Source organism: Arabidopsis lyrata, assembly GCF_000004255.2.
Source record: "Arabidopsis lyrata subsp. lyrata unplaced genomic scaffold ARALYscaffold_5, whole genome shotgun sequence".
NCBI lineage: Eukaryota > Viridiplantae > Streptophyta > Magnoliopsida > Brassicales > Brassicaceae > Arabidopsis > Arabidopsis lyrata.
In genome coordinates, this window is record NW_003302551.1 from 15,212,788 (window position 1) to 15,236,396 (window position 23,609).

Below are 23,609 nucleotides of genomic sequence, written 5' to 3' on the forward strand. Positions count from 1 at the left end.
CCACTTGTTCGTTTTTATAAGTTGGACTCTACGGCCCAATATAGAGATTCTTTTGGTTTCAACCCCAATCTTGTGTTCCACAGAACAACAAATCCCTTTAAATTATTTTGAGCCAATTCATATATCTTCCTAACATATAATTGGAGCTTTCTTTGCTTGTCAACAATTAACAAAGGCCTGTTTCTAATACTAAACACATCTTTTATTGATTAATCAAAATATTGAAGCAAATGTATTAGAGATCAAAATGTATATCATGATTGTATTACCGAATGGGGAAGGCTAAACCCTCATACTTTTAAGAGTTATTTTTAAAAAAAACCATTAAACGTAGAATACCTTTCAGATTTAAACACTTTTCAATATTCCCTTCGGATTTAGGTACTCTCAGTAACTAAGATGACTCTTTTACCCTTAGTTAGATGACGTCGAATAATTGATCTGCTTCAAACAAATTATGAAAAAAAAAAAGTTGAATCCAAAACCCGTAGAACTCTTTTTGCTCCCCAGATTTCTAATTCTCTTTGGGTAATCAATGATGTTGTTTTGTTTGGTTGATTCTTCTCATCAAATCTATCTCTGCATCTCATTTGTTAAATCCAGCGCCGGAATCGGTTCCCGATCTATGAGACTTCGAGAACGTTGGAATTGGATTGCATATACTTTATCCCTCATATGAGCTTCCCAGTGAGTCTATGGAGGAGGCTATTAGCTCTGAGCGGGATAGTATATATGTAACATTCTTTTTTACCATTGAGATATGCTACATCTGATAGCCATGGCCCAGATCTATTGTTGTTCAGATTTGCGATGGTGACGACGATGAGTGGAATGAGCGTTTCTGGTTTCTATGGCTCCGTCTTGGAAGGCGGCAATCGAAGAGGAAGCTTGAATCCCCTTGTTTCGTGAAGTCATCGCCATTACGCGAATCCATAAACGCTGATCAGAAATAGGAAATTTCTGAGACACGTCAGTGAGTGGAGATTCCAATCGAAGGTAAATACGCCAATTTTGTGCTTTTATTTTGGTTTTGGCCATCGAATTGGAGCAGTACATATATGTGTATCTCCATTTCTCGTTTGCTTGGAATCACCAAACTCCAATTTGGTAATTAGTTGGTTCGTGAACCTTTGTGATGCGTTTGACTCTCCTAAGTCGTCTTCATTACTCGCTTCAGTTTCAACAATGGCTTAAGGATCGATCCCTTTGTCTGAAGGTAAGGAAATCATATTTGGCAATGCGTATTTTATCAATACAGACTAAAATTGGTTTCTCTTTAGGCTCATTCATTTGTCTTGGATTTAGAGTATTATTTTGAATACTACCGCGTCGTTAAATTGGTTTCCCCTTGGGTTTAGTCATCTGTCTTGGCTTTATGATATAGTCTTGAACACCACTGCGTCGTTAAACTGGTTTTCCTTGGGTTTAGTCAAATGTCTTGGCTTTAGGGTATAGTTTTGAACACCACAACATCGTTAAATTGGTTTCCCTTGGGTTTAGTCATCTGTCTTGGCTTTAGGGTATAATTTTGAATACCACAGCGGCCTTAAATCGGTTTCACTTGGGTTCATTCATCCCTCTTTTCTTTAGGTTATAGTTCTGAACACTACCACATCGTTTAATCTGTTTCCCTTGGGTTTATTCAACTATATTAGCTTTAGACTACAGCATATATAGTTTTGAACACGAATCATTAGATGGACAAAAAATTATAAAGATCTCCAACATATGGTCCATCTAATAGTTGTCAACTTAGTTATAACAAGGATTATAAAGATGTTATGGTTTCCAAAGTTCTATACTCCCAGTATACTATGTTGATCTGAATGTGTAGGTAAAACAAATGTTGAACTTTCTTAATCGTTTTGAAGGTACGATAATACATTAATCTCACCTTTATTGGGAGGTGTTTACTTTCTTCCTCTTCTTTCTCTTATAATCTCTTTTGTTTCAACTCATTTCTAAAGATACGTTCAGAATAACATGAGAAGACGAAATGGACATATCAAGAAGAATGAAGAGCTTCTCACTTTATCACTCGACGAATCATTATGTATTTTATCGATGTGTTTTGATGGACAAACAAATGAATGTCTTTGGTATGTACACCGAGAAATATTATAATTGGTTTGACAAAAAAACATAAACATGTATCATGAATCTCAAAAAGAATTTTATATACATGAAATCAACTATATGCATACACTATCGTCGAAACTGTTCGTCAAAGCACCAAAGCTTTTGCCATATGTCTCTAAGATGACAAGCTTGCTGGATATTTTAGAAAAGAACTCCCTCTATCATCTGACGTTATGTCCAAAAAAAAATTCTCTCATTGCAACAAGGGTAAAATCGTCCGATCTTGTGCATTTTCACGGAACTATTTAGGTGTACAGAAGAAAATGCCCAAATACGAATAGGCCTCCCGTAAAGTGCCTATTTTGACAAATCTCCCTACTTTTAAATGTTCTTGTTTGTAAACACTTATGTGTTCGACCTTGTCCTTTCCGGAATACAATCACGATATACATTTTGGATCTCTACTTACACATTTGTTTCGAACCATGCATTATTGCATTACATTTTTTAACCGAGCTTTTATGAATCATAATTCTATATATTTCATTATGTATTTAAAATGCATCATATATCTCCGACACGAAAACTACTCATAACGAGAAAAATATTTATATCAGTACCATGTTTTTTATTCATTGGTCATCTGATAATAGGGTGAGTTTAAATGGGGTGGGTCAATAGGCTGGATTTACCCATATTAACATCCCTAATCAAGCGTCCTATAATTTCATTTCCAATAAATTAGAGGATTAAATACTTCAATCACGTCCTCATGTACATACATTTCGGATTTAAATCCGATATTCTAGATTAGCAGTCATATACCAACAGTGCTCGCTAAATACATAAAAACATCCAAGTGGGAGAGAAGTTTAATTGGTTGATAAGATAAGAAGTCGTGTGACAAAACACATGTAGACAACTTATAACTAAAAGTGCAAAAAAGTACACACAAATCTTCACTGGCATTAAAATAGAGATGTTCCACAAAATTATTGATTCCACAAACAAAACAAAAACTTACAAGAACAACAAAACATGTGAGCCGAAAAGAGTTGTTGGAACCATCTTTGTCCAATGAACATTTAGATACAGTCAATCTAGATTATCATAAATAATCTAAATTAATTTGTTCATCTTGTATCTGCAACTTGACACTCCCTCGTCGCAACACTTCCTGAATCAACCCAAAAGATTTTCATTAGCTCAAATTAACCCCATGAAATATTACTCAGATTTCTACTAACCCCACTTGTAAATATTTGAGACTTTTTGACAGAGAAATGTTTGACTACAAGAGTGTTATCAATCATGGCTGACTATTATGGATGAATTAAAAGAACAAAAAAAAAAATTCCAATTTTTCACAATCCCAAGAATAGTTTTGGTTTGAGAATCTCCGGTTACCCAAAAAAAAAAACACAAAACAGAGGATTTGTTTGTATATATACCTGAGATTATTTTGTGATCTTGAGTTAACACTTCCTCATTGACTTTATCAGTCTTCTTAGATCTACAATGGGTCCTCTTAAGGCCCAATAGCTCTCTCCACGTGCCCTTTGTGGAAAAGGATGAAGAAGACAACAATATTGGCCTGAGGGAGAAGTTCTTGCCATCAACAACAGAACCCTCTTCTTCAATAAGAAGCTCTTCTCCTAAGGTCCTATGGACGTGACTGGTCTCCTTCAAAGGTAAAATCTTTCCTTTGAGAAAGATTTCATCGGCGGGAATCATCGAGTAATCGGTGACTGAGAAAGCGAAATCAGCAGAGGGCATGGAGAAAGAGCTTCTTGAGTTCATGTTGTTGGTCTTAGCATTACTCTTCTCCGATCTGATCTCGACAAACTCGTTAGAGAATGAGATTCTTGCAGCACCATTCATGGAGTTGTGCATTTCTAAACGTGCCATTTATGTTTTTTACACCGACCCTTTATAAATACTCAATTTTGCATATAGAATGAAAGATCTAAGAATTCGGGTTATATATATAGGAAGTTGGAATGAGATGATTAATGTCCAACTCATAGATCCATCAAGCTTGATCTATATGACTATATTCTATATACGAATATTTGACCAAAAGATTCTATAAAAAAAGGTGTTATGTATAGATTATCGTTCATTGGCAAGATGTTGTTGATCTTCGTATCTTCAAGGAGTAAAAGATCACATGGAGGCACGTGAGAAACTATCCATTTGTCCTCTGTTATTTCTTGTTTTATTGCTTACCATCAAATATACTAACTCAGTGATATCTCGACAATGATGGGCACAAAATGTTTCTAATTAATATCATCATATGGTAACGTGCAGTCAAAGGACCAAGGTTGTCAATCATGTGCTTGGAAGTTCCGTTGAACATTGTTTATCCTGTGTCGTCGTGATGCGAAGACGCCACTTTGGTTCGCTCATAATTGGTCAAAAAGTAGTTTCAGCTCATTATAGGAAAATATCAAAACATCATTGCTTAAACGACACTTATTTATAAACGGAGAAAGTAATATTATTATAGATTTCATCACACTTTTAGATATCAAGCTGACAAAATGGAAGCAATTAGATGTGGAGACTTCGTTGGGGTTTGTTTGTGCCTAATAAATAAAGGAACAAGACAGAGATTAGGCCTGTTTATTTTGGGCCAAGTATAAACAGAGTGGGCTTTTTATCGGATGGCATCTACGTTAGTGACTAGTGGCGAGAAATGGGAAATGGGGACCAAAAAGACCACTGAAGAAGATCGAGAGTTGACGTCATCATGGCACGTTTGGATTTCGAACAAAGAGGACAAGACTGACACTGAAAGATTGAATTCGTCAGTGCGCCTTCGTACGCATTTAATACTCCCTCTGTTCCTAGAAGATTGATGTTCTAGAGTTTTCACATATATTAAGAAACAATCATTGTTTAATTATTTGTCAATTACTTTTTTTATACTAAACATTTTTTAATAACTTTAAACCAATAGTATTAGAAAACAGTTAATCATTACGTCTTGAAGTTTACGATATATTAATTTTAATCAATTAAAAATAAAACAAAAATCTAAAAAATCAGTGGAACAAACTAAAACTCTAAAACATCAAATATCTAGGAACAGAGGGAGTATCTTCATCAAATAATTTTCATGAAGTAAACAAAACTATAGGCAAGAAAAAAGTGGGGACAAAATAATGAAAAGGGAAAATAAATGGTGTGTTAGTGAAAGATCTTAGAGCATTTCAATTTCAGTCTCTTTTATGGGACAATAATTATAAACCACAGTCTAAATTCAAAATCAAACTTAGAGCATTTTCCTCAGTTTCAAGGGATAATAATTCTAGTTTTTTTTTTTTTTTTCACAAATTGCTTTCGAAAACCTTATTCTAGCAACAAAAATATATAATTTATGAGACAACATATGTAAATATATTTTTAGCTTCTTTCGTTTGCACCAAATAAATCTAGTCAAATGTTACATCCAATATATATTACAAATGAACAAAAAGGACAAACCATCATCACACCAAGAACTAGATAAAAAAAGCGTACTAAAATAGCTAAGAGACTAATTATAGTTTTACAGCCAAATCTAAAAACACATTTAAAGAACTTCACTACTTAGAAAATCCCAAATATATCCCCAAATAATTCAATTCTAAAAGCTAACTCAAAGACTAGATTAACTTATCAACCATAGGAAGAAAAAAGGTAACCGGCGGGTCAGAGGTTGATTGGATCGTGTCGTCAACGCCAAGAGGAAACGGTGAGGAGAGGCACATTGTTCCAAGCCAAGGAGATGAAACCTGGCTCCGATTCAACAAGTGAATACAATGTACTATAATTGTAGTTCCATAGTAACAGCTTCGCTTGGCTAACCGCGTAATTACTCGGTGTAACCGGCTCAAAACCGGCTTTCTCCATTAACACTCTCCATTGTTCCTTCTCCTCCATTAGCCCAAACCGGGTTCCCGGTTTATTATTATCATCATCTGATCGAACCAAATCAAATATCCTCCTACCGAACAACACTCTCTCCACTCTCAGCCTTTCTTTCGAATCTCGCTCCAAATTCGGTTCAAGCGATTCAAAAACCGCGGAATAAAACCGGAGAGAGTTCTTAACCCGGTTTGCAAATCCAACCCGGTTTAAACTCACCTCGTATTCACCAAGCGTCACAATCCTCGGGTTTAACGATCTAGCTAACCGGAGCGCCGTACCAACCGTCGTCGCCGTTTCATCAAGAAGCTTATAAAGCTCAAGCATAAAATTCACAACCAAAACCTCATCCGGGTCGACCCGAAAACTCGACCCGTTTAGTAACTGAATCGGCGTCAGAATCGGATAAAACTCGAAATTGAGATCCAAAATCGCCGCGAAATCACGGAGACGGTTACCTGTAGCGATCAGAGACGGTCCCGGTGAATCTCCTAAAGACGGAGCGGGTATACCCGAAATCCGGATCCGGGTGGGTTTACCAGAAGGTCGGGTCGCTAAAGCTTGTAACAGAGCAGACCATTGAATACCTTGAAAAATCCCGAAATCGACTATGTGAATGTTGTTTGATTGATTCGTAGCTTCGAGAATTGCTTGATTCGCTGTTAAATGAGCGAACTTTGAGTATGGACATGCGTCGTTTAAGGTTTTGTATGAGAGAATGAAGTCTTCTAGCGACGACGACGACGAAGACGATGACGACGGAGACTCTGTTTCTTTATGAGACAGAGCTTCTAAGAAGTAATACCCGACTCGCTCTATCGGGTCACCGAATTCGGATACGGATTCTTTGATCCGAATTAGTGTTTCCGGTTTACGTGCATATTCGTGGATAGCTTTTAAAATCGGTTGGTTTAGGTCAAAATCCGGCTGCGGAAGTGGAGGATGATGTTGTGGTGATGGCGGAGATGGAGTCCATATAGTGGTGGAGGTCGGTGGCTGAGAGAGTTGATGACTCGCTGAGTCATCCTTATTGACTCGGTTGAGATTTGAAGGATTACAGAGTCGACTCGGGAACGAGACGAATGAATCATGGCCGTAGATTGGGAAGTCTGGATTGGTTTGCAAAGAATCTCCACCGTTGATCAAACTCTCCATCCACTCGTCGGAGTCAAACTCTTCGGAAGCGACGGCGTTTTGGTGTTCAAGGTGTGGGAAGTGATAACCCGGGTCGTTGGTTACTTGAAACGGGTCGGAGAAACCCGGACCGGGAAGAGTATAACCGAAAGATTGATTGGGCCAAGAATTGTGTTCTTGTTCTTGTTCTTGTTCTTGGTCCTGTTGTTGATGTTGTGATTGTTGTTGTTGTTGCTTCTGTTTGATGAGTTGTTGTGCTATAGCCATTAAGTTTCCACTGTCGGTGCACATATACGCCATTCTCCGGCTAGTTCTCGCCGGCGACGAAGGCGTATCTGTGTGTGTTATTTGGTGGTGATTGAGTAAGGCCCAGAGAGAGAGGAGATGAATAACCGGAGAGAGGTTAAGTAAAATTAGTAGGGAGAAGAAAGAAAGAAAGTGGACAAAAATCTTTGATCAAACTCTGTCCGTTCGATTTTGGTTTTATTTCATTTTGATTATTATTTTTGAGTATTTTTAATCAATTACCATTTTAGTTTACAACTACGAAATTATCGTTGTTAATTGCAAGAAATGAAGAAACTAACATATAGTTTACTAAGAATCTCAAAATATGAACTGAATAATTTTGGTCTCTCATGATTTGTTCTTTTTTTTTTTCGGGTTTAAGATTTTGTAATTCTATATTTTCATATAATCTTTACCATTTTTTCATAAACCTTAATACAGTTTTAACTCATTTTCTTATAATTTTATACAGTGTTTTTTTTTTGCATTACCAATTAATGAGTTGACGTTTAAAAGAAAATTAAAAAAATAGAGATTAAAACGATTTCTCAATTATGGGACCCACAGATACGATGACGTCATCTATCGGCAGTTACGTAACGAAGAGTGTGACATCATCTCCACCGTCCGTAGAATCAGATCAATGGCACTGCTGAATTGGTGAATGTGACACGTCGACAACTTTCTTCTGCTACTTGTCACCTGCATGTCGCCTGGCGCCTGCAACTTTTCTGTCTTTTTATTTATTTTAACTAACATTATTATAAAGGTAAAAGATTGATGTAAGAAAAGTAAAAAAGAATAGTAGGTTAATTTTTATATAATTGTTTCTGCTTTCAAGCCGCAAAGGTCTATAGGTTTTACAAAGCTGTTTCTTATCAACTAAAGGGTCGTTGAATTGGACTTTGGTTAACAAATTACAGTGACTTGGTTTAGTTTCAGTTACTTTTGTAAAAAAACCTTTCGACAAGTTAAGCTAACATCTTGAATATGACTGAAGCAAACAAACATTAAACAATAGAGTGATCATAGACATATTTTATTTGGATACGCATGTCTTTATATCTCAACGTTATTGTTGTTTTGGAGGACGGCTTGTGGGCCCGTAAGTAGGCCCATATACAATGGAGCAAAAGCGATTTGTGGCGGGGTCTACTAGTATTTGTTGTTGGTGGACCGATCTTTGACGAAGAAAATGTAGTAGCCAAAAGCTAAAAATTACCCAAAATACAAAGAAAAGGGTTATATAAATTTAAATCCATAGATGATTAAAAAATTAAGAATACATACATGTATTTTATATAATTAGTTCTCTCTCATCAATTTGTATAAGTTGGACGAAATTGCCCTTCCGTATGTAACAAATTGTTTAGCGATGTAATAAAATAGTTATCGAAAGATAAACTGATACTAGCTTCGGTCAAATTTCCGGTGACAAATCAGTTGCAGTTTTAGATAGTTAATTATTTTGTTAGCTTGATATCTATTATTTGTTTATCAAATACATGGGTAAGAACATCTTATGAGTTAACTTACTATATATTCGATTAACATGATTATAAAATATATACATATCTTAATAAGTTTCTAAATATATCATGCTAAATCATATTGTATCGCGATAAGTTTATAATTTATGTGATAAACTCATATTTATCGTGGTAACTCATTTGTTATGTCATATACAAAAAATAACAAGTTACAAATAGTATAATGTTTTGTGGATAACTATTTGATTAACATGTTAACTAGTATAATATCGTAATAAATTTATATGTTAAATGCATAGTTATCCTGTTAAACCAGTTATCATATTTATGGCACCACAATAATCTCATTCCCAGCTTTTCTAAGAAAGAGTATACCAAGAAGAAGATGAAAAGCATCACATGTTCGTGAAGACCACCACTGTCATAAACTTGAACCACCACACGTCCACACGTCCTCCGTCGCTGTCTCATAGGTTTACAATTCTGCCAAAAAATTGTAAACCACCACCGAGATTCGAATCCACCACCGCGTCCTGGCCTTGACCTTCATTGAATCAAAATCGGAACCACCATTGATTCACTATCAACCGTCTCTCCGCCACGAAATCAAATCGACCAATATCTTTTACAAAGAGAACAAGTAGAGTAGGATTAAAATCAAACTTTTCACACTCCAAAAAATTAATTAGCTTGACCCAACTATCATCAATCTCGCATACTTAATCAATTCGGTACCCATCTTATCCAACCACGTTTTTGATAGGAAGTGTATCAAAATAATCTCAAGTTATGAATCTCCATCCAACATTTATAATCTGGATCTTCTTCTTCCACCACCATTTCTTCTTCTTGATCTTTTTTATTGACTTCTCCTTCCCGCAGAGAACACAAACAAGAGAGAGAAAGATGTATATTGAAGATAGGGGTAAAAAAGTCTAAAGTTGTTGTACAGTATATAATAAAGTTGGAGAGGAAAGAGAACTAATTTCTCATTCTTCTATAGGTAGATCTTCGTAATACCCCAAAGAAAATACCAAAAAAAAAAAAACTCAACGCAATGAAGAAACAAGAAGAAAGTTAAAAGATGATTATAGATTTTAAAAGTATTTAAATAGCAAACCAAGTTTTAACGTTCATGAACGATATATGGTTCGAGAATCTGCTTATTTGAGGTTTCAAGTCCGAAACCATCTAGTGTGAAAGCTCTTTGTGACTTTGCAATTTTAAAAAACTAAAGCAAATGGAATAGAAAAGAACAATAGTGAACAAAAAAAAAGCACATGGGAACGACACTTGACTCTTTGAGACATCACTCTTTTCATTTCATCGTTGTATCCGCGTCAAAAGGCCTACTTCTCCACTACTTATATAACTTAAATAACTAAATTACATTACTCAACATGGTATATGGATATGGTATATGGTCCCTGGTCCAAATCTACTTTTGTTTTTCACTTTTGACATTTTTTACTACAAAGTGCCATGGACTGTTCTAAATTGGTAATGATTTCAAGAAGGAGAATGAAGAAGATGATATTTTGAAAAGGACGACTTGTCTTTGAAAATGGCAATCCCACTTTAGTGTTTAACCATTGCACCTATCTGCAAGTGGACTTAGAGAGAGAGAATGAGTGGTGTGGGAAAGGGACATGAGTAAAAATGAAAGGGTTTGATTTGTCTTTTCTTTCTATCCAAGTCATCGGTGGGGTTTCTTATGTATGACCAAAGAGTGGCATTGAGTCATCCCCAAGAAAGTCTCTCTATATGTTTACCATTTTTGTCACATTCTTTGCTTTTTTTCAATACTAATTTTCAATTTCAACTCTTACCAACTAAAATTTACCCATTTTTGTCTCCTCCTTTTCTTTTTACACTAATTTTCGTTTGAAGCTTTAGTTAACCAACATATCTTTTATTATCCTATTTTGTAAAAATACCCTTTTTCTATGTCCTTTTTTTTAAATACCTCTTTCTATTATCCATTTTTTAAATACCTCATGTTATGTACAAAAATGACTAAAGTACCCATCTTTTGGTGAGAGCAAATAATGAGAAAGTTAATTTTTCTGCCAAAATTTTTTCATAACGATCAAATTGTCCGTAAAAAATTTAAGCGCCGAAATTTTCCCGCAAAAAAAATTGAATTTAATAACCCTAGTAAAATATTTTAAAAACCTTTATAAATTCCTTTTAAAATTCTTGTAAATCTTTTAAAATTGTTAAAAAACCTTTCAAAATCCTTGTAAATCTTTTTAAAAGTTTTTTTTATAAAATTTTATCCATTTAAAAACCTTGTAAATCCTCTAAAACTCATGTAAATCCTTTTAAAATCTTTGTAAATCCTTTTAAGACCCTTGAAAACATTGTAAAATCTTTTTAAACCCTTTGAATCCAGTGAAGACTTTAACGAGGCCAGAACTCCTGATACTCTTATAAATCCTTTGAAAAACTTTTTAAAATCCTTGTAAATCTTTTTAAAACTCTTGTAAATCTTTTAAAAAACCTTTTAAAACCCTTTTAAAACCCTTGTAAATCCTCTTAAAACCTTTTTAAAACCCTTGTAAATATATTTCCCGCAAAAAATCGGGATCTTGTTTCCCGGCAAAAAACTAATTGAATATATATATATATATTTGTCAGTTAGTTTATATATCTGTTCAATTAGTCTATATATTTGTTCAATTACTAATTAATTTTCTATTTTTGAAGGTGTTTTCTCTTTCAGATTACAAGAGATCCATGACCATTGTTCTGTGGGATTGGGAAAACTGCAACGTTCCAGCCTATATCAAACCGAAAGAACTTCTTGGAAATATCAAAAACGCGCTGTGTAACTTAGGATACACGATGGATATCGTTATGCAGGGATACGACGATGCCAATGTTTTGAAGGATGGTTATCTCGACGAACTTGCTCTTAGCGGTATCAGAATGACTCACGTACCTCCGGGGAAAGATGCGAGTGTCAAGTGATATGCTTAATCTGACTGAATTTATAGAAAAATCAATTGAGCATATTACTTGTCAAGTGATAAGTTTTTAATTCCTTCTTATAGCCTCAAATAAAATTTTTGGGACAAGAATAGCACTCAAAAGTTTATTGGACAAAAATAGCACCTTATTCTTATTTTTTAAATTAATAAATAATTATAAATATATACAAAAAATCACAATATTTCCTCAAGAATTCCTCAATATTTCCACTATTTCCTCAAATTCCTCAAGTTTGTATTTGTTCACTAAAATTCAAATAACATAGTCCATCAACTATCCAGACCGTAGATTATTAAAATCATATGATCTAAGAATAAATTTCCTTATATTTTTTTCAATTAAATTGATTTCTAAATAATAATTCTGCGACATTTCATTAACCAAAATATATTACTCATTGAATCAGTTAAACAGAAAGAATTAAGCTAGCTAGTTAGAAAAATATTTGGTGACGACTGTCTCATACAAATAGAAACATACAACATTTTTTGGTTTTTTTAAATGACAAAGTCCCTATCCGAACATTAAACTTATTGACCAGCTAACTCACTTTGGAGTCCAAATTTTAGTTAGTTTTTTTTTTTTTGGTAGAATCCAAATTTTAGTTAGTTAAACAATTAATCTCAATGCTTTTCCACGTTTTCTGATTATTATTCTTCTAACCAGAAGAAAAAAAATTGCTTGCGGGCCAATGCACTAAGAAGAAAATCAATAAACAAGGGGTTTTGGTGGGAAAGTCTCGATTTCATCACAGAGGGTGTTTATGTGAACAAACCTATACTTCAATATATCGAACCTTTTCGTCTTCCCAATCCTGCAAAATTAGACAATCAATCAAATTCAAAGCCATATTGCTGTTGTTAACAAAAGAGAGGAGAGAGTATATATGATGAACTTTTATAGAAAAAGCAGTGTTCTAAAATACGCTATGGGGTTGATCACCATATAGCGCCTAACTATATATGCAGCTGTATATACGTTGAATATATTTTTATAAAAATACATATATAATTATATATATATATAAGTATATTGCAAATATATATAATATATAATATCATAAAAAAATGTATGAATGAAAATGCTCTAAAAAAACAATTGTCAAAAGATATCAAAGTCTACATGACACTAAAATATAAAATAAAAGAAGTCTCGCGTTAAACTCTAACTCTCAAGAAAATAAAAACATAATAACAACCGTATTTGTATAAGCGGCCGTATTGAGTCGTATAACGCCGTATAGTGGCCGTATTGAGCCGTATAAGCGGTTGTATTGAGCCGTATAAGCGGCTGTATTGAGTCCAACCGTATTTGTTAAACGCATAGCTTAAAAACAATACAATAATGTACCGTATAGCGTATGGATACCGTATATACGGCCGTGTAGGGCGTATTTTAGAACACTGATAAAAAGGTAACTATCCCTAATTTATGATTCATCTCATCCGATAATATCAGATCAAGTCAAAAATTCATGGGCCGTAATTAACAAAAGAAAGATGATGAGATAGAAGAAGTAAAAACCAAGCTCTCTCATTTAAAGGAATAGGACCCAAAAAACAATAAAAGCTTCTCTTTCTTATTTTCTCAGAAGAAAGAAACCATTTTATGAACCTTCTTATGCTGAGAGCTATTGTTATTCATTTAGTCCTTTCGACACGTAAACCTTTGTGTCAATGTAAAACAATAAGAATCAAGATAAATTTTGGAAACTGTGTGTATCCATAATTGACAGGTTTCTTGTGTTCTGATGTTCAGTCTCCAGCCCAGTGATTTCCCACTAGACACCCTTGAGTGTTTCCATAATTCTTGTGTTTGGTATTTGACAATTTCTTATTTCTTTGGATCAAACGGATCAAAAACGAGGTAAAGGTTGTCCCTTTGTTATAATCGTTATATAATTGGGCTTATAAAAGGCCCATATAAGGATAGTATTTTTTTTTCCAACTAAAATTCATTCCAGAAGTTATAATGTTGAAGTCCTACATGACTACATAACGTAAATGTACATAATATATTTTCGACCCTTTTGTTCCTATACGATTTTTTTGCCTCTGTTTAATTAGTAATCGTCACTAATAAGGAGTAATAATCAACATCCATCCTCTACAATAAAATGTCAAAGTAGCTCCCGATAATATACAAAATATATCGTCCATTTTCTAAAAAGCCTTTTCTCAAACCCGAACTAAAAATCGAATTTCCAATAATATTATTTATCCGAATTTTATATCATCGGGCAAAAAAATATTATCAAAAAAAAGAAGGGAATAAAAATACTTTCATCTTTTTTTTTTTTTACAGAATACGAGTAACCCTAATAGGCAAACCGTTAGGAAAATCAACAAAAGGAAAAGCAAATGGTTGATCATCTTCTGCTAATTCCCAATTGAATTTAAGAACAAGATGATGAATAAACACTGCCATTTCTAACTTGGCTAGCTCTGAACCAGCACATAGCCTTGGCCCTCCTCCAAACGGCATGTAGTTGTTTCCCCACGTCGAAAAACTACCACTTCCTGACGATGACGTCCCGTTGTTTTGCTGCTCGTTATAAAAAAAAAACGACAAACAGTTTTAAATCACAACCAAAAATAAGTTGGAAGAAAAAAGGAAGAAGAACACGTGCTTGTTGGCACCACACCACACCACGTGGGTCATTAATCATCTCTCACAACCTCTTACCTTCCCCACTCACTATAACATCATGACTACCATTATTATCTTATTTCTTTAAGTATTATCTCATTCATAATAATCATAATACTATAATATCTTTTTCTAATTCGCCGAGTTGATAGTTGATTAATAATAGTATTAGAGTTTTAAATCTAAGTATTAGGACCGGTCAACGTGTCAGAATCTAACACACGTACAAGTGATCGGGCGTGTGAGATCCGTCAAAGCCGTGGTACCATCGTCCCTCAAATCTTAAATTTTATCAAAGCCGTGACTAATAATAAATCAACGGTCACGATTATAAGAATTTTTAGGCAGCTCCTACGTCATTAAAGACATACCATCCTACTAATTAATTGTCTTCACGTACACTTACACCAACACGTCTCTCTCTCTCTCATATTTGTTAATTTATATGCTTTCATGTGATCAATGATCGATGACGTGTTAAGATCTAACTTCAAAGATAATACTAAAAAAAAAGTTTTTGCCAGATTAATAGTTCTCGTATAGTATCTATAGATAGGTAAATCACGTACGACGTATTATCAATTCATGCAATAGATGAAACTATACACTAATTTTCGTAGTTAACGAGAGAAATTTTTAGTATTTACCTGTTGCCATCTCCAAGGATTAAAGAGATTAGGTTGGTCGTAACGAGAATTATCCAAATGTACGGCTGAGATCACCGGTAACACTTTCCACCCACTAGGGATATCGTATCCTTTTTTCCAACATTAAGAAATGTAAATTATTTTAATATTTTTCATCCAATAAGATTTCGATATTTCGGATTTCATTATTTAAAGTTTGTACGTAAAGTTTACCTTTGTACCGAACGTCTTTGAGTGCTTTGCGATGCAAAAACCTAACTACATTTCCCAATCGAAGAGTTTCATTTATAACCTTCATACCAAAAAAAATATATCAATAATTTTGTTTTTTTTTCATCATAAATCATATAAACATAAAATAAATAATGAGAATAACATACACATTGAGTAAAGTCCATTTTCTTGTAATCATCCCAATTTAATTCTGACTCTCCTAGTTCCTTCTTGCCTCTCGCGATCTCAAGATGCTCTTCCTTCAAAAGTTTAAATCAATAAACATAAAATTAGTGACAATTAAAATATACATACTTTTTCATCGTATATAATATAATAACTTACATAATACGTAACAATTTGGTAGTAATTAACTTGTGCTGTTAAAATCATCTTACCCTAAGCTCTTCAACGGCTTTAGGGCAAGCTTGCAAGAAGAAGATAGCGAGAGCAATGGCGACAGAAGAAGTCTCATGTCCGGCGAATAACAAACTAAGAATGAGATCGAGAATTTGCTCCGTCGATAAATTCGAATGTTTCAAAACCCATCCCAAAAGATCATCGTCTGTTCTTTGTTTCCTCACATGATCACTCTTACTCATCTCTGCTTCATCCTCTGTTTTCACTTCTTCTTCTTGATCTTCTTCCTTAATATCTAATATTCTCTCTTCCATTTTCCTCTCAATGAACTTCAATATCGTTGCTCGTGACTACACAACCATTTTAGATATTTTATTTAAAACATAAAATGAAATAAAAACCTATAATGAAAGTTTGTGCCTTGACAGCAAAAAAAAAAAGATTCAAATTAAATATACCTGAAGGGCTTTATGATAAGCAGTTCCTGGTAGATTGAGAGGAGCAGAGACAACACCTTTCATGAAAGTTACATACTCTTTCTTTAATTGCTCTGTTTCTTCTTCTCCAGGATCCATACTCATTATATGTTTAGCCATTAGATTAAACGTAAACTGCTCAATAAAAAACCATAACTTAGATTCAAGACTTTCAAAAACAAAAACCCAATTCAACAAAAGAAGAAAAAAAAAAACCTTTTTGGCCTCATCTTGAGCAGAGAAAACAGAGTGTTGTTGCCAAGAATCGAGAACAAACAAAGTATGTCTCTCAACATCTTTAAGAAGAATAGTTCTAAGACGAGCGTGACTTAAAAAGTTAAGCGAGATACTTCTCATATCTCTATGCATGTCTCCAACAAGAACAAGCATCGACCATTTCCCAAGAATCCCACCGATACTTCGAGGGTAACTACATTCAAAGAGCCTCCCTTCGTTTTGTAATATGAATCTATTAAGTCCAGCATCAGCTGATACAATCGTTGGTTCTCCAAACAAATTCGATCTATATATCTTCCCATACCTGTAAAAAAAAAAAAAAACAACATTAGTAAAATTTCAAAAACAGAGGATTTTCTTTTTGGGAGGATGTTATTTTTACTTGGAGACATGTTGTTGCATGAAGTCACCGAGAGTAGTGGCGGTGTACGGTTTAAGATAACCGATGGTTTCACCAAGAAATGGCCAACCGGATTTACCCGGAGGAAGATTGAATCTGGTTCTTCTACTTCTTCTCTTCAAGAGAATCAAGAAGAGAAGAAGAGACAAAAGCGATGGGAGAAGAAGAAGAGGCAAGAGAGTATGATGCTCTGTTTCGAACATGGAGCTAGTTTATCTCTCTATCTCTCTCTCTCTCTCTCTCTCTCTCTCTCTCTCTCTCTCTCTCAATCTCTCTCTCTCTCTCTCTCAATCTCTCTCTAATGGCTTTGCCTTTAAGATTGGGAATCGGACTTCTACTGAAAAAGGGAGCTTCTGTTTGTAAGAGGGGGTTTTAAAGAAGTCAGAAAATATCATTAAATTTAATAAATCTTCTAATTAAGCTTAAACCTAACCAATGAGCTTCATGGCTTTTGTTTTTTCCGTATTCATTACTTTTGTTGCCTCGTTATGCTCCTTTTAATTCTTTTATTTATTATACTATTCAAAAAAATTTTATAAAAAAGGTTGCAGAAAGCTGCGATGCGGAAATAGTTTAACAGCTATTATGGATATAAATATAATTAATTTTCTCTGGCTAATAGTATAAATTTCATTCACCGTGGTAGAAAAAAAAATGTCATTAGAAGATAAACGTAATATACATAATTAATACTAAATCGTTTAATCGTACGAATCTATCATAAAGTGTTTATGAATTATCTGATCATCAAGTGTGAGTTTTTTTATTAATAAACCCATTCGTGCTAATAATTTTTTGTTTAAAAGAATAAAAACAGTTTTGATAAATGCTTCAGCAGAATCCCAGGAAGTCCGGTACGGTCTCCATCGGTTTAAACTGGATTTCCAGAACTGCCCTTAGGATTTGGGAAAAGGGTGGGCTCACGAGTAGGGGTATAACAGTGAAATTGTCAGAAGGACCCCTACACCGGCTACACGAGCGTGCGGTCAAAGACAGAGTTATTAGATTATTACCGAACTGGACAGTCAAACCCGTAGACTTTTGGCATTGTCTTTTTTTGCCTCTCAATAGTCAGAAAGCATTTACTCTATTTTTAAAAAAAAGTTTAAAGATTTTAATTCCCTTTTTATTGTTGTCCCAATTCTGAATCGCACCATGCATTATTAAATACACCTACTAGATAACATATTTTGAGCGGGTATAGGCGATCTAAATTTTTAATTTTCGTAATATATATACTACTTCCATTCCTATAAAATATTTTCTAAGGGTTTTTTCTTGTTCCATTCAATTATTTTTGTAAGTTTTGAATTCATTTTAATGATTAAATATTAATAATTTGTATATTTCAAGAAATAAAAATGAAAAATATTTGAATTTATTAACTATTATACGTTCATAGTGTATTTATAACTAAATATAAAATTTTCTTAATTAATGTCAAAATATAAAAATATAGATTAAGAATATATATATATATATATATATGTGCATAATATTGAAATGCTATTGTAATTCAGTTTTTTACCTTCAAAATTTTAAGTTTATCATTTTTGTCACAGGATCAATTGTAATTAATAAAGAGTATAGTCGAAGTATAAGATCAGTTAAGTAAATTTTCTTTGAAGTATTGATTATGATAAAATCTGTAAATGCTTTGAAAAAACAAAGTATTAACTATTAAGTATCAAATAAGTGACTTAGTGTAATAGTTTAATTGATATAAACTATCAAGCAAAGTCTAGAGTTCGTCGATTCGAATGGCACCATATAAAAAATCTCCTGGTCTCTAGCTTTAGGATATGTATCTTAGTTATTCAAAAAAGTGTATATCAAATAAGTGTAAACATAAATCAATTAAATAAAATCCAATTTTGTAAATATATTTGAAAACAGTTAAAAGCTAGTATCAGTATTTTTTTGTTTAAGTTCACAAAACCATTTGGATTTTAATAAAAATAATAACTTTGGCTTATACGTGTAATATTGATGTGGAGAAGTATAGTTAAGAGAAAGTAAATGTTGAGATTGTAGAGATTATGCATATATTTAGTTTGATTTTATGTGATGTGTAAATAGTTTTAAAATAAGTGTTTTATTTGTTGGATCAATTTTAAGAAAACCAAAATTTTAAAATCAGTTTCATGGTTAAAGACAATAATTATTTATAGCAGTTTTTTTCTCTAATATTTTTTTCTTACATAAAATTGTAATACTCAAAAAAAAAAATTGTAATACTCAGCTATATTTTTCTATTAATAATAGCATTGAATTCCTAAATTTATTATTTGCAGAAAAATTGACTACCACAGTGGTAGAGGCTGTCACTATGGTAACAAGAACTGAAGAACATACAGTAAATTAATAGCAGTACATTTATGAGAAAAAGGGTTATATTAATAAAAAAATAAAAAATCATTAGGCTTGGAACGTAACTTAATCCTTCATGGCATTGCGAATATAGGAAAAATGGGTAGAAAAACTCTCACCTTTCTTAAAAACATATAAAAAACTTTTAACTTTTTTTGTGGGTTTTTAAACCCTCACATTTTCATAAATAGTAAAATAAACCCTACTATTAATAAAGTTAATTTAAATTCAAATAAATCGTTATACTAAAACAGAAATAAATATAAACAATTTGATCTAAGGTTTTTTTTCTAAAATTCTAGTTAACAATCTTTTTCTAAATTTAAAATTTTTAAGTCATGTTGTAAAAAAATTAATTAGTGAAGCTTTATTCGGTTGTGTTACAAAAATTCATCAACGTGAAACCAAATAGATTTTGTTACAAATTATATGTAAATTCTTATATCGGACAGAATATGAGTTTATATTTATAAAAGTTTATTAGATTCGATCACAAAAATTTAGTAACGTGAAACCAAACCAATTTTTTAAAAAAAAATTCAAATATAATATTCTATAAATTTTTTTAGTTTATATAACATAACTTCTAATGGTAATATTATAATATAAATGATTTGCCTAATCTCAGTTAAATGGTGAATGAATTTTTATAGCGCAAAAACCCTAATTTTAGAAAGAAAAATCGTAAATTCGAATTTAAAACAAATTATAGATTAAATTGTTTTGTTTCTTACTGTTTTAATATTACGATTTTTAAATAGAAATTATGGTGATTTTATTAATATTAGGGTTTATTTGACCATTTATAAAAATGTGAGGGTTTAAAAACTTACAAAAAAAAGTTAAGGATTTTACATATTTTTAAAAAAAGATGAGGGTTTTTTTTACCTATTTTTCCGCGAATATAAGACCAAGCTTTATCTTCCTCGATAATACATAGTATTATACGTAGGAAAAAAAACAAGACTAAATTTAAACATCCAAAAATGTATTTTTAAATAAAATCTGGTAAAAAAAAAATTGATTAAAGGTTTTACTGTTACAAGTTCGCTTTTATTAAATTCCAACTAACAATAAATATGTTAAAGACTAGATTTTAACCCGCGGTACACCGCGGGGCTATATTTTCTTAAAAAAATCAAAATGTAATTTGTTTGATAGATTATTTTGATTGTTAATTTTAGGATTTCACCCGTGGTATACTATCTTTTATAAATATCAACCCAAACCCGTCCCATCATATTACCCGTCCCGTGAAATTAAACATCATTTAGTTATTTTTCTTTTTAATAATACTTTTATTTAAAAGCTATATAATTCAAGTCAATTTAAAAATTTCTTTTAAATGGTTCCCATAAGATATATATACATATATATTAAATTTGTATAGAGTTGAAATAATATTAATATTACAAACTTTTTATATAATTTAAATATTATAAATATTTTTAAAAATATGCAATATATATTTTTGTTATTGAATAAGAGGATATTATGTGTAAGAAATGTAGAAAATAAGAATTTAATATTTTTATTATGGAGTCGCAAGAAAAATCTTTTATTTCTATACATGTTATTCGTTTATTAATAATAAAAGAAAACAAATCCTTTAAATTAGATATTAACTAAAATAAACGCACCATAATTACTTATTAAGTAACAACCAATAAATTACACCAAAAAATAGGTAACAACCAATAAATTCTAAACGCAGTAATTAAAGAATGAGATATTAAAAAAAAATATCAAATAAGATATAAGAATCTTAAAATAATTGAATATCTAAATAATTTAATTGTTAGTGTCGATTTTAATGCCTTCATTAATGTGGATTTTTTTTTTTACAGAGAAATATTTCCTAAAGATTATCACATTAATGACTCAGAAAATTAAGGAATATATGAATTTATGATTCTCGAAATCGTGTTGGTAATATCTTTAATTAATATTTTTCAAATTTAAATAATTAATGCCAATGGCATTCATCCGTAAATACATTCCAACTCCAGGATTTATTTGCTAAAAGTCATCCAAAAATGTATATATAGATGCATTAAAGAAAGCAATTTAATAGTTGCAGATGGTTACACGCTTGTAGAGGTCTTCGAAACTGTAACCCAAAAGATCTATGCATTTTAGATCATTTAATGGAATCCAAGAAAAATTAACAAACGACAAAAAAATAAATCTTTTCTTTTTTCGGTTTTGTTTTTATTGTTGACCAACCAAGAATGATATTTGCAGTGATCGTAACATACGGTCCCATAGTTATTACCACGCGTGTGAGTTTTATTTTTCGACATCACATAACTATCCTATAGTCTCTAGTATAGCATACGTGAAAGGTATAGCATACTGCATACCCATATATAATGGATATGTTTACTTCTCTTTAAGTTTGGGGAAAAAACCCGAAAAAACCGCTATCTATTTTTTTTTTGGCCGTTAATACCTGTGTTTTTAATTTTGGAATAAAAATACCTCATTTAATTTCGATTGCCTTTTAAAACTATCGTTTTTAAAAACTTGGTAATTTCGAACCCGACACTTAACAGTCGTTACTGGGCGTAACAGAATTATTTAACGGCGTTAAATTTTAACCGGCGAAAAACCCAAAAAAAACCGCCATCTATTTTTTTTGGCCGTTTAATACCTGTGTTTTTAAATTTGGAATAAAAATACCTCATTTAATTTCGATTGTCTTTTAAAACTATCGTTTTTAAAAACTTGGTAATTTCGAACCCGAAACTTAACAGTCGTCACTGGACGTAACGAAATTATTTAACAGCGTTAAACTTAATGTGGCTTGGTGGTTGCATGTCAGTTTTGTAAACCTCAGGAGCTGGGTTCGACTCTTCAAGACTTCAACCTCATTTTTTTTTATTAATTTCTTTTTGTGTTCTTCGTCTTCTTCGCCGGTGGTGACGACGACTTCTTCTTCTCAGATCTCCGATGATGCAAACTGGTCTCTCTCTTTCTTTCTCTTCTTCACTCGAATCTCTTTTTGATAATGGGTTTTTACCGTGATTCATCCCATTTATGTATAGATCTGATCTGATTGATGTCGATTTAGTTGCTGTTCTTTTTCAATGGTAGATCTAATTGCAGAATCATTAGCTCAGCTCTAGATCGATTTGTTGAAATCGCTCTATGATTCATCTTTTGTTTGCATTTGGAGTCTTAACTTTGTACTGATGGGAAGTTATTTGAAATGGAGAACAAAGGAAAAAAAAAAAAACAGGTTTGAGATTCAAACCCGGATTTGGTGGTTTAGAAAAAGACACACGCTACCACCAAGCCACATTGACATTTTCGTAATGTGTTGTGAGCAGTTTTTATATATTTGTATAAACACGTGGGGTTAAAATTTAACGCTGTTAAATAATTCTGTTACGTCCAGTGACGACTGTTAAGTTTCGGGTTCGAAATTACCAAGTTTTTAAAAACGATAGTTTTAAAAGACAATCAAACTTAAATGAGGTATTTTTATTCCAAATTTAAAAACACAGGTATTAAACGGCCAAAAAAAATAGATGGCGGTTTTTTCGGGTTTTTTGCCGGTTAAAATTTAACGCCGTTAAATAATTCTGTTACGCCTAGTAACGACTGTTAAGTGTCGGGTTCGAAATTACCAAGTTTTAAAAAACGATAGTTTTAAAAGGCAATCGAAATTAAATGAAGTATTTTTATTCCAAATTTAAAAACACATGTATTAAACGGCAAAAAAAAAAAGGGAGACTCACAAAAATGCCCCTTTTTCAATACCCCTTTTCAAAAATGCCCCCTTTGGCTGTCCATTTTTAAAAATACCCATTTTTATGTACAAAATGACTAAATTACCCTTCTTTTAATAAAAGATATTACAAATATATAAGGAAATATAACAAAATTAGGTCCACAAAATACAAAATATTTTTTGGCGGGAAAAGTGATCCCTCAATTTTTCCCGCCAAAATACTTGTAAAAACTTGTAAAACCTTTAAAATACCTTGTAAAATTTTCCCGTAAAATTTTTTCCCGCCAAAAAAGTTTTTTTGCGGGAAAAGTGATTCCGTAATTTTTTTGGCGTTAAATTTTTGGCAGGAAAATTTTTGGCGGGAAAAATTTACAAGGTATTTTAAAGGTTTTTTACAGGGTATTTATAAGGTTTTACAATGTATTTTAAAAGGTTTTACAACGTATTTATAAGGTATTTATAAGATATTATAAGATTTTACAAGCTATTTTATAAGGTTTTACAAGTTATAAGATTTTACAAGTTTTTTATAAGGTTTTACAAGTTTTTTACAAGTTATAAATTCCTTATAAAACTTTATAAGTACCTTGTAAAACCTTTTAAAATACATTGTAAAACCTT

The 23,609-nt window shown here is 32.3% G+C and overlaps 3 protein-coding genes across 3 annotated transcripts; all 3 read right to left on the reverse strand.

The window, feature by feature from the left end:
• Positions 1–3,025: 3,025 nt before the first annotated feature.
• On the reverse strand, positions 3,026–4,752 carry LOC9312108. The gene is made up of 2 exons (XM_002877710.2): positions 3,531–4,752; positions 3,026–3,256 (listed from the first exon to the last, which is right to left on the reverse strand). The coding sequence occupies exons 1-2, from the start codon at positions 3,985–3,987 to the stop codon at positions 3,213–3,215; spliced, it is 501 nt and encodes a 166-aa protein (XP_002877756.1). The 5' UTR covers positions 3,988–4,752; the 3' UTR covers positions 3,026–3,212.
• Positions 4,753–5,477: 725 nt separating this feature from the next.
• LOC9313825 (scarecrow-like protein 7) lies at positions 5,478–7,598 on the reverse strand. Its single transcript, XM_021025816.1, has one exon. It carries the CDS (start codon positions 7,426–7,428, stop codon positions 5,803–5,805), a length of 1,626 nt encoding a protein of 541 aa, XP_020881475.1. The 5' UTR covers positions 7,429–7,598; the 3' UTR covers positions 5,478–5,802.
• Positions 7,599–13,986: 6,388 nt separating this feature from the next.
• LOC9312109 (cytochrome P450 90B1) lies at positions 13,987–17,230 on the reverse strand. Its single transcript, XM_002877712.2, has 8 exons — positions 16,865–17,230; positions 16,462–16,786; positions 16,228–16,380; positions 15,808–16,119; positions 15,577–15,669; positions 15,410–15,488; positions 15,197–15,306; positions 13,987–14,444 (listed from the first exon to the last, which is right to left on the reverse strand). The coding sequence occupies exons 1-8, from the start codon at positions 17,083–17,085 to the stop codon at positions 14,199–14,201; spliced, it is 1,539 nt and encodes a 512-aa protein (XP_002877758.1). The 5' UTR covers positions 17,086–17,230; the 3' UTR covers positions 13,987–14,198.
• Between the last annotated feature and the right edge of the window lie 6,379 nt (positions 17,231–23,609).

Coding starts and splice junctions, on each gene's coding strand:
- LOC9312108 (XM_002877710.2), bottom strand. CDS start 3,987: ATGGCACGTTTAGAAATGCACAACTCCATGAATGGTGCTGCAAGAATC. Junction 3,257..3,530: donor AGATCACAAAATAATCTCAG/GTATATATACAA, acceptor GGGTTGATTCAG/GAAGTGTTGCGACGAGGGAG.
- LOC9312109 (XM_002877712.2), bottom strand. CDS start 17,085: ATGTTCGAAACAGAGCATCATACTCTCTTGCCTCTTCTTCTTCTCCCA. Junction 15,307..15,409: donor CAAAGACGTTCGGTACAAAG/GTAAACTTTACG, acceptor GTTGGAAAAAAG/GATACGATATCCCTAGTGGG. Junction 14,445..15,196: donor ATCCTTGGAGATGGCAACAG/GTAAATACTAAA, acceptor TATAACGAGCAG/CAAAACAACGGGACGTCATC.
- LOC9313825 (XM_021025816.1), bottom strand. CDS start 7,428: ATGGCGTATATGTGCACCGACAGTGGAAACTTAATGGCTATAGCACAA.